The sequence below is a fragment of the Amia ocellicauda genome, chromosome 22, assembly GCF_036373705.1.
Source record: "Amia ocellicauda isolate fAmiCal2 chromosome 22, fAmiCal2.hap1, whole genome shotgun sequence".
Taxonomy (NCBI): Eukaryota; Metazoa; Chordata; class Actinopteri; order Amiiformes; family Amiidae; genus Amia; species Amia ocellicauda.
In genome coordinates this window covers 10,562,109-10,573,595 of record NC_089871.1, presented here as the reverse complement: position 1 = coordinate 10,573,595, position 11,487 = coordinate 10,562,109, and the positions used below count along the sequence as shown (strand labels likewise).

General features: G+C 49.9%; 1 protein-coding gene across 1 annotated transcript; it reads left to right on the top strand.

The window, feature by feature from the left end:
- The first annotated feature begins 1,923 nt into the window (after nucleotides 1–1,923).
- Nucleotides 1,924–9,165, top strand: LOC136717672 (alpha/beta hydrolase domain-containing protein 17A). Its single transcript, XM_066695111.1, has 5 exons — nucleotides 1,924–2,859; nucleotides 3,498–3,889; nucleotides 4,268–4,462; nucleotides 4,569–4,748; nucleotides 4,941–9,165. Exons 2-5 carry the CDS (start codon nucleotides 3,504–3,506, stop codon nucleotides 5,164–5,166), a joined length of 987 nt encoding a protein of 328 aa, XP_066551208.1. The 5' UTR covers nucleotides 1,924–2,859; nucleotides 3,498–3,503; the 3' UTR covers nucleotides 5,167–9,165.
- Nucleotides 9,166–11,487: the final 2,322 nt, after the last annotated feature.

Sequence of the window (11,487 nt, the reverse complement as noted above, 5' to 3'; positions counted from 1 at the left end):
AGGGGCAGACTGCAATACAGAGGCCAGCGGCAGTGAGCGGGGGGTGTGGGGTTCTGTCTAGTCTATCTGTGCGTCTATCTCCAGCAGCAGGGGTCTGCATGCCTGGTCCGGAGCACCCCCTCTCCTACAGGATGTTATAGCTGAACCTCGTGTTAATCTTCACTAAGTCATCGAGCTGGTTTTAATTGTCACCTGGAGCTTGAATATTAAGACCAGAAGACTCTGCAGTACTGGAGACCCCTGCTAGTGTGGACTGTAGAATCTAGCCCCCCCCCCACCACACACACCTTGAGGACTGCAACCCCCCCCCCCCCCCATTATCCTTATCCCCTCACCACCGGCAAACTTTTATTCTTTTAAAATTTTAGGATTGTATGATGTGTAAGAATAAGCATAAACCGATAAATAAAATCACAAAAAGTTTATTTTAAATTTAAAAAAACATTGTATCATTCAGTTTTTTTTGATCGTCTCTTTTCAGAAGTGGAGGGGGAGGGGGGCTCCTGGGAAGGCAAAATGAAAGAATTAAGTTTTCTCTGCTTAACTTTGGGGTTTGTGGTGGGGGGGTGACTGCAGCAGCTGTGCAGTCCAGGCAGTGACTTGCAGCTGTACAGTAAATTATGTCATAGTTCACCCCTGTTTGTCTCTATATGGGGCTGGACAGCCGGTCAGAGTACTCTCCCTGAATCAGTGTGCTCTGCTGCCACTGCGCTGTGTGCAGGCTGGAGTCCCGCTCACCTTGCAGAGGCTGCAGCAAGTGTGCCTGTGTGATCCTGACTGCAGGCTGCTCTGTGTGGGCTGGCTCTGGCACTGCAGGAAGGCCGCTGAAGAGGGCAACATCTCTGGAGGGACTTCGTACTGTGCAGTTTACTGATATTAATACTGATATACGTGAGTGTGTGAAAACAAACTGCACCGTGTAGCATCGACAGGAGCTGGGTGTGGTGGGCCTGGTGGGGAGGGTGGGTGAATGTGTGTGTGTTTAGGAGAGTGTGTAGACGTGGCCAGCTCTCGCCCTGCTGGTCCTCCCAGCAGCGCCACATCAGCAGCAGTGTGGTCGACTCCCAGACTCCCTGACTCTGAGGCTCCCAGCGCCTGCTTCCAATTCATTGAGGCTGGGTCTGGGACTGAGCTGCAAGTTTAACCCCTTACGGTTATTTTTTTTTTAATAATTTGGAATATCTTCTCTTGTGGGGTTCAAAACGCAAGCTTCGCTCCAGCCTGGGTTAGTGTGCCCTGCCCAATTCAGTCAGGCCTGGCCTGCCCACTGTGCCACATGCATGACTGCTGCGTCTCACTGCAGTGGTGAGACGCACTGTCACTGCCCCACCGTGCTGCACACTGAGGGGTTAAGGAAACTTTAAACTGGGTTGAACACAAGCCTGCTTTGGGCGAGAGGAGGTGTCTCTATCGGTTCTATCCCTCTCTTCCCTCCCCGATTCAAAATAACTTTATTGACAAAACTGAAATGAATCAGTATTGCCAAAGCAATCTTGTTCCTGTGGAGCGTTTCCTGCAGGGAACTGATTCCTTACCCAGATTGTTCCCACACTCATCCACCCTCCCTCTTTCTCTCTCTTTTTCTACTTCAATCTTTCTCTCTCCCCTCCAGCCATCCACAAATAAAACACACTTCAATTACAATACAGTAACACTTGACAAACATTTGCAGCGAAAAAGCGCTGGACAGGGTTCTGCCCTGTCCGCTGGTCAAGGTGTAGCAAAAGCAATGCACCTCTTCAACTGTTTTGCTTTAGCGATGTAGAAATGTCCTGTAAATAATAATAATAATAATAATAATAATAATAATAATAATAATAAAGAAAAAAATATCTAAATTCTAACGCTTATAATTATTTAAAATCAACGAAACCGCAAAAATAAATATATATTTAATTGTCTGGTCCTGACGTCACGTCCTGTTTCCGTCATATCCGGCTGCGGCATACAGGAGTGAAAAAAAATATATAACTGAAGAAGAAATGATGATTACAAGAATAACAATAAGGAATTAAACCCAACGGGGGGGGGGGGCGGGCGTGTAGCCGCTATATGGACTGGACTCATTTGTTAACCCGTCGTTTCGAACCGAGTTTTATTTTAAATCTGTCCGGCCGCCGATCGACGCCGGAGGTCTGTGGGTGCTCGTACAGTCCGGTAGCCTCTCCGGTTCGGCTGTGTGGTGGTGGAACTCGTTTTTAACCCGCCTGGTAATGTCCTAATTATAACCGCTGTCATTTTAACCGTGACTTTAAGTTCGGCTGCTTATTGTTTGAAGTGTGTAGAGTTTATCTTTTAAAACCGATACATAAAATGCAGAACTCTACCAAGAGAATTCCCACGGAAGGTCAAGGTTCTAACTAACACGGAAGACCGGGGACTGTGTTATTATTATTATTATTATTATTATTATTATTATTATTATTATTATTATTATTAGTAGTAGTAGTAGTAGTAGTAGTAGTAGTAGTATAGGATATATTTTCTTTGTGTGTTTAAACCCGGTGAAGCCTCCGTGTAATGATGCCTCCGGTTGGCTGCTGTATTCCCCCAGTAATAATCGCCAGGTCGGATATCTGCCGCTGAACCCGGGTTTGCTGTCGTGTGCCCGCAGCTGGGTCTGTGACTCTGTGTTGTCGCCTGCCTGTGGTCATGTCCGTGCAGTCGGGTCACTGAGCGTGTGTAGTCGTGAGGCCGTTGTTATGTCCGTGCAGTCGGGTCTCTCCCGTTGTCACCGCGCCGTGTAGCAGTGCGATCCCCTCGCCGGCCCCGGACTCCTGCAGCCGCTACTGTACGTCCTCCATTTTTTTTATTTTTTTTTATTTTTTGCGAAAGAAGCTCCTTCCCGATCAACACCAGGTAATGATGATTGTTTGGTACTGTAATACAATAATACAGCGGACAGTGTTATGAAGTCTTTCTGTATGTCTGTCTCTTTCCATCACTGTATTTTGAATAGCTGAGGATGCGATGTTTATAAGGCTGCTTTGCGTAAACCGCTGGACTGTAAGCTGTGCGCACTGTTGTGTTGTGAACTGTTATACAGTATACAGGAGTGTGGTGCGCTGTTTTGTACTGTCCCTTTCTGCAATGGTTGGGACAGGGCTGTATTAAAATGCAGTGTAATGCATAGTGTACAGATGAAGTGTCCCATACAGAAGACTGTTGTACTTTTGTGTATAATAGTGTAGTTTGTCACAGTGTACAGTGAACATGATTACATTGCTCAGTCCTGTCCTGGGCTGTGTGCACTGGGGCGCAGGGTGCCAGCCCTGTCCGTCTGTCTGAGTGAATCACAGTGATGTGTTCTGCTGCTGTTACAGGACAGAGCCTGGAGCCAGAGTGCAGATCTGCTCTGCTCTCCACTTCCCCCGACACTGGCTTTGCTGCCGCCGAGTGTGTGTGTTGTGTGGAGCATTGTGAAGCTGTGGTTCCTTCTCCTTGGCATTTTAATATTTATTCCTCCCCCCCTTCCTCCCCCTCCGGTGTCCCTGCAGTGGAAGATGAACGGCCTGTCGGTCAGTGAGCTGTGCTGCCTGTTCTGCTGCCCCCCCTGCCCCAGCCGCATCGCCGCCAAACTCGCCTTCCTGCCCCCGGAGCCCACCTATGCCCTGCTGCCCGACCTGGAGGCGGGTGGCGGGGGGACGCCGACGGGTCCCCTGGCGGGATCGGTGCTGCGGTCGCGGGGTGGTGGGGGGGGTGGGAGTGGCGGAGGAGGAGGGGGCGGTGGCGGCGGAGAGATGGCCTCGCGCTGGAAGCTGCACCTGACGGAGAGGGCGGAGTTCCAGTACTCGCAGAGGGAGCTGGACGGGACTGAGGTGTTCCTCACGCGCTCCAGCCGTGGCAACCGGGTGGGCTGCATGTACATCCGCTGTGCTCCCAGTGCCAGGTGAGGAGAGAGAGAGAGAGAGAGAGAGAGAGAGAGAGAGAGAGAGAGAGAGAGAGAGAGAGAGAGAGAGAGAGAGAGAGAGAGAGAGAGAGAGAGAGAGAGAGAGAGAGAGAGAGAGAGAGAGAGAGAGAGGCATCCACTCCCGGGGACAGTGAGGAGGAGGAGGAGAGAGTAAGAGGAAGGGGTCAGCTAATTTCTCTGGCTGCCTGATACCCAGTGTGACTGTATAAGTGTTTAAGTGTAGGTAGATTGATAACCACAGTGAATAAATAATACATTTGCCTAAACAAATAAGGCAATACATGTTTTACCGAGATCTTTATCTCACACACACTTCCTCTTACCACCTTCCCTGTTCCTCCCCCTCCACTCTCCCAGGTTCACGGTGCTGTTCTCCCATGGCAATGCAGTGGACCTGGGCCAGATGAGCAGCTTCTACATTGGCCTGGGCACCCGCATCAACTGCAACATCTTCTCCTACGACTACTCTGGCTACGGTGTGAGCACAGGCAAGCCCTCGGAGAAGAACCTGTATGCCGACATCGACGCCGCCTGGCAGGCGCTGCGCACCAGGTACAGTCCCCTCCTCCTGTTCTCTTCTCTCTGGCGCTCTGTTCCTTGTCCTCTCCCTGTCTCTCAGTGCTCTAATGGGTGTGTCTGTGCTCCTGTACCTTGTCAGGTATGGCATCAGCCCAGAGAACATTATCCTGTATGGCCAGAGCATCGGCACCGTGCCCACAGTGGACCTGGCATCACGGTATGAGTGTGCGGCCGTGGTACTCCACTCACCTCTCACCTCCGGCATGCGGGTTGCCTTTCCTGACACCAAGAAGACTTACTGCTTCGATGCCTTCCCCAAGTAAGTACCTGCGCTGGGCTGTGAGTGACTGAATTGTGCTGGGCAGGTTGTGTAGAGCGCATTAGATGGATGGCTATAGTGGGAAGTCGGTAAAGAGGGGATTGGGACGCTCACGAATGCATTCTGTAATTTAATCACCTCCCGTCTCCCTCTCTCTCTCTCTCTCTCTCTCTCTCTCTCTCTCTCTCTCAGTATTGAGAAGGTATCTAAGATCACGTCTCCGGTGCTGATCATCCATGGGACGGAGGACGAGGTGATCGATTTCTCGCATGGCCTGGCACTGTTCGAGCGCTGTCCCAAGGCCGTGGAGCCTCTGTGGGTCGAGGGCGCCGGCCATAACGACATCGAACTGTACAGCCAGTACCTGGAGCGCCTGCGCCGGTTCATCAACCATGACCTGGCTGCCCAACACGCCTGAGAACGTGAGAGAGAGAGAGGGAGAGGGAGACCTGCACGCCACCTCCGACACCCCCTGCCTGGCCTGCCTGCCTGCCTGTCTGTCTGTCTGTCTGTCCTTCCTCTGGCAGGTTGGGTGTAGTTGTCCATCTCTTTCTGTCCTCATAATCTCTGTCTGTCTGTCTGTCGTTTCAACTATCTGTTGCCTCTCTCTTACCAGCTGAGATACCCTTCCCTCACTCCCTCACTCTCTCTCTACCTGAGAAAGAAATCCAGGCTGTTGTACATCTCACTGCAGGCCTGGTTCTCCTGTCTGTGCGTCACCGTGTCCACGTGTCTGTCTCTCCTTGCTCCCTGTCTTTCTCGTGTCCCTTCAGAGATTCTCGAGAGATGTTACAGAGAATTCACGCTGTACCCTCCCTTGTTCGTGACCTGTCCGCCCCCACCTCCAGCTGCTGCGTCTCTGGGGCGAAGAGACAGTCACCCCTCATGAGGATTTGAAACTGACACTTTTTTTTTTCTTCTCTCTTTCTCATCACTCATCAGATACTGATTCAGCCTCCTTTACTTCCCTTTCTGCTAAGACTTTTTCTCCTCTCCTTTTTCCTTTTCTGCAAAAAACTAAATACTCTCAGAAAAAAAGTCCCGGCTGCTGCTATTGTCAACTACCACAGCCCCCTCCCTTTCTCTCAGCTTTACTGTATCTGAAGAAGCCCACCAGCATTTTCCCTGCTGTCTCTGGTTCCCTCATGGAGTGCAGGTCCCCTTCTCCCCTTCTGTCTTTGTCGCTCTCCTGTTCTTCTCTCCCAGGGATTGGAGGGATTCCTGGAGGAGAGAGATACAGTGCACTAGAGCAGGAGTGGTGGAGGAACTGGAATGGCAGGATAAATATGGGAAAACAAAGACACAAACTGGAATGCTAAAGGGGTGGGGGGTGCGGACACTAACCCTTCCGGGCCTGCGTACGCTGCATGTGACGTCACGAGTGGAATAACGGCGACAACTGAGGGAGGAAAAGACACAAACTAGCAAACACACAGAACTGTGCGGAACTACAGAGATGAGGAGGGGCCCCCAGCGCCACACCCTGCACTGATGCGCCTGCGTTGGCGGGAGCCCGTCGGAGAGGCTGCGTTTATTACTGGAGGGGCCAGTGGAGCTGCTCGTGGTGGCGGGGGTGTACACACACACACCTCACTTACCGACTCACTAACTCCTACTCAACTGGTCCCTCTTACTCTTGCTGTTTCACTATCACTTGCTCTCTCACTCTTTCCAATGCTGATGCACAATATACTCACTCACTTTCTCTCTCGCGCACACTCTTCCCTCCCTCCCTCTCGCAGGGAGAGCTGTTGTCTTCTGCGGAGAGAGTGCAGGTCTAGGGAAAAAAAACAACTAAGAGTGTTTTTTTTTTTTTTACATTTTAACTGGAAACTTGGCTGGATTTTATCAGCAGTTAGGGTCAGGACAGCAGAAAATCTCTGCCAGTCACCCTCCCTCTCCCTCTCTCTCTCTGTCTCTCTCTCTCTCTCATGCAAACACTTGCTCACATACCTCAAACCAGAATCACCTAGGTTTAAAATTCACCTGTAATTTCCAATCATGTTGTTTTCATGTATCTGTGAGTGTGTGTATATGTATACATATAAATGTCATATATATATATACACACATATACATAGGAGTGTATTAACTGACGCTGAAATCAGGCCACTAATGAACAACTTCTTTAAAACAAATGGAATTTCTTTATAACATCTCTCATGAATTATTTATCTCCAAGTCTATATATACATACGTATAATATACAGGTTGCAAAAATAATTTTAGAACCAAGCAAGAAAGCAAACAATCAAAATCTATTTTTATAAGAATTGAAATAATTCAGACCTTTAACAGCCTTCCTAATGGGTTATAAGGTGGTGTGGGAGGAGCCAGCTGCCAGGGGAGGGGTCCAGTCCAGTGCGGTCCGGTCCGCTCCATTGCAGTGCAGTGCAGTCCAGTGCAGCAGGGCTTATAGCTCTTTTTCTGAATCATCAGCACCTGCAGACCTGGGGAATTGGTCCATTTAAGCCGATAAGTTGAATTAGGTTGATTAGTGCTCAGGGGTATAATTAAAACCAGACACTACTGACTGTGCTGTACTGCACTGTTGCCCTGCTCTACAGCAGGAGGGGTACAGACTGGACTGTGCTGCCTGGTTCTCTCTCTCTCTCTCTCAGTTTACTTCTAGATGATCATGTATTCAGTGTCTTTATTGATGAGCTGTATTGTACTAAGGACTTGATTAGACCAGTACTGGGCAGCAGGGTCCTGGGGGGGGCAGTCCTGCAGGGTGGGTGGGCCCGTCTGCTCTGCTCTGCTCTGCTCTCAGCAGCGGCCTCAACACTGCTCAAACTGGGTCAGTGCAGCAAAATAAACAGACGGGTTCAGTAAGAGCTCAGGGGCGGACCGATTAACAGACCCTGGACTGGACTGCAGCCCTCCAGGACCACGGCTGGCCCTCTTGGCTTTAGAGTCGCTCGCTGCTACAGAACCACGCCGGGTCTCTGTCAGAGCATCAGCAAACCCAGGAGTAGTTGTGTTTTGCTCATTGTGTTGTGTTGTTTTTGTTCTGCTTTCGTTGGGGTGGGGGGAATTAGCATTTTATCACCGGAGGTGTGAGGGGGTGTGTACTGCTGGCTCAGTATGTGACCCCTAAGCTGCCCCTAGTGTAGTTACTCGGAGTAACTGCTTATCTGAGACCGGGCTCATGAGAAGCTATTGGCTGCCCCCTGTGCTGAGCCTGATGAGAGGGGGGCCTTGTGGGAGTGTGTTGTCGTCCCCCTGTGTGTAGCGAGGGATACCCAGAGCGGTGACGGTGAGAGTGCTGTATCTGAAGCGGCCCTTCAGTGGTGATTCGGGCTGCATTCTCACAGACCCGTCTAGACAGGCATGGATGGACACAGTCTCCGTCTGGGGGTCCCACAGAGTTGTTTTTTGGGGAACTGGTGGTCAGACTTTGTAGTGCAGTGTGTCAGTGGTGGTTGTCGCTGTGTGTGACGGGGATAGCACAGGTTATATGAGCATGAATCGGGCCCAGTGTGGTTCTGGTGTCAGTGCTGTTTTGGCAATGTGATCTGGGTCAGAGTGTTGAGCTCCATACTACCAGAGAGCATGTGTCTGTCTGTCTGTGTGTGCGTGTGTGTGTGAGAGTGTATTTGTGTATTGGAGCATTCTGGACTCTCATTGCGTTTTAAAACTTTAATTTTCCTCTTTGCAGCCAAAGATAGCAGGGAGCAACCAGAGTGACTCCCTGTCTTCTGATTGTTGCTGGTGGGGTGGTGGGGCGGTGATGATGTTACTGGTGATGTGGGGATGGTGGTCGATAGTATAGGCCTGACAGACAGACAGACTCTCAGACACAAGCAGTGTGTGTGGCAGGGCTCCCCTGGACGGGCTCAAGGGCTCCTGCTCCTTCATTTCATCCCAGCGCTCAATTCACGTAATGTGTCCAGAGGAAGGTGCCCAGCAGTCAGGGACAGCAACATCTGTATGCCCTGCGAGACGGGGGCACAGGCCTGCAGCTGGACAGTGTTGGGGTGGCGGGGGGGATTGCATCACACAAACATTATTAGAAAACTGGTCTGCTCTCTGCTGGAGGCTCAGACACAGGCGTTGATGCTTTGTGTGTTTTGTCAGAAAAAAATGGTGTGTGTCATTTTTGTTTTGTTTATGAATCACAGAGATGTCTGTACTGTACCATATTCTCTGCTTTTCCTAAAGTGGGCTGGGGAGGGTGTTATTGGGGAGGGGAGGGGGGGTGGGGTAATAAGGGGAGGGTTAGTGTGTTTTATTGTATACTTTGTTGGTATTATTTTTCGATTTGTAATATTTAGTTTTAAAACGGAAACAGAATTTTAAAAGGGTTTCTTTTATTTCCAGAAATAAACAAACTACAGAGAACAAACGAGCAGCGTTTAATGAAAAGAGGAGAAAATGAATGAGTGCATAAATAAATAAAGGAATACTGAGATGACTATGGGGTGGTCTTGCTTTTCTACATTTGATCACTGAATTAGTGTGTAATCAGGGTAACGAGGGGTACATATCGAGCGGTTGATGCATGTGTGTGTGTGTGCGCGTGTGTGTCTGTGTCTGTGTGAGTGTGTTTAGGTTAGGGAGGCTCTGACAGATGGTACCAGCAATTATCTGTAACAATGAAACTCCAATTATCTGTCTGTTTTAATTATTACAGTAGACACAACTAACAGTCTCCACGCCCCCCCTCCCCTCACAGACACAGGCCGAGAGGATTTGTTGGGGAGGGGGGTGATTAATACAGCACAGATGGGCAGATGGATGTCTAATATATAACCCTCCTCCCTTCTCCACTTCACTGCACAAACACACACAACCTCTTACACAAATGCACTAATAACTACACACACGCTGACACAAATGCACTAATAAGCACACGCACTACACTAACGCTCTCATAATGCTACACAGACACACACAGTCTCACAGCACACTCCTCCAGAGACACACAATTGCCCTGTCCTCCAACACTGCTCTATATCGCACAAACACGCCTCTGGTTGACTTTAGGGAGAGGTGGAACAGAGGAAGAAAAAAGACAGTCAGTGATAGAGAAAGGCAGGGAGGAAAATGGGTTAGGGTGGAGAGGGAAGCGTGTCCGTCAGGGTTTTGGAGAGGAGGGATCATGGGAGCTGTGGAGAGTCATGTGCCAGTCACAGGACTGGACACGGCACACACACAACTGCCTGGCACAGAGAGGGGAGAGAAGGAGAGGATGGGAAAGGGGAGGAAAAGAGAGAAGGGGTGTGTCTGTGTGTTTGCATATGGCTGTGTTTGTGTGTCTGTGTATATGTATGAGTCTGTGACTGTGAGTTATTGTGTAAGTGTGTGTGAGAATGTGCATGTGAGTGTGTTAGAGCACGTGTCTTCTTTGTGTGCATCATAGTGCATGTGTCTTTTGAGTATGTGTGAGTGTGTGTGTATTACTGCGTGTCTTTGTTGTGTGTGTGAATGTGCGAGTGTGTGTGTGTGTGAGAGTGAGTGTATGAGAGTGAGTGAATGTGAATCTGAGTGAGTGAGTGTTTATCTGTGATGTAAATAAGTCGGTGTGCTTTCCGTAGTGACTGGGGTTAATGTTGTATAAGCTGCAGTAACACAGTAAGTCCCACACTCATGCCTGCTACTCTGCCTCCTTCTCCCTCCTTTCTCTCCCTCTCCCTCCTCTTGTCATTTCCTATTGTTTCTGCTGTGCTTACTCTGCTCTATCCCTCTCCTTCCTCTCTCTCTCTTCACGATTGCTCTGCCTCTCTTCCGCTCTCTCCACACTGCCTTTTATCAGGCTCTCTCTCTCTCTCTCTCTCTCTCTCTCTCTCTCTCTCTCTCTCTCTCTCTGTTTCGCTCAGAGCTGGGAGTTGTGTAGCAGCAGTGCCCTGGAGCTGTCTGCAGTATCAACAGGTGCCTTTTGTTTGTCAGAGCTCAATGTGAGAGAGAGAGGGAGGGAGGGAGAGAGAGTGTGTGTGAGAGAGAGACAGAGAGGGAAGGACTCAGACTCAGAGAAAGGGAAAGAAAGGCTAAAGGGAGTTAGAGGTGGACAGAAGGAGGGGGAGGGAGGATGAGAGGGGTGAGAGAGAGAGGGAGGGAAGAGGAGAGAGGTGATAGAAAGAGAGGGAGAGGGGGAAGGGTATTTGGATCCCCATGTGCTCAGGCTTACACAGCTCTGGACTGACTGAGAGTTGTTGCTCCCGCAGTAAACACAGGCCTGCAGGACAGTGTGTGTGTGGGGGGGGAAACTGACAAAACACCGCAGTTAACACGGACAATACACAATCCCAAACACGAAAACCTCAGCACTGCCAGGGTTAGTGTAGAGCTGCTGGATTACTGGGTGACTTTGAAAGAAAGAGCAGCCCTATGCGGACATCCCCCCACACTGCAGCTGTGAGGAGCTCGACCCCTGACTCCGGCTTTTACGGTTTTGTTGTTGTTTTGTGTGACAGTGACAACAGGCCTGTGTTGCCAGACAGTGCTGGGGAAAGTCGATGGGCCGGAGAGGGGGCTACGAATCACCACCGTGTTCCCTGAGAGACTGACGCTCGTCCTACACGACTTTTGTCCCGTACGACATGTTTGTGGTTTGGTCCTTGTGTGGACAGGTCAAATTTCAGAATATGATTCTTCTGAGAGGGGTTTCTCCCTTTGTTGTGAGATATGTCCACATCATCGAAACTTATTACACACACATTATACTGACATGTGGTCAAGATTTGGTTTCAAATCAAGTTGCCCTTGACAGCACCGACAATCAGATCACAGGCCAGGG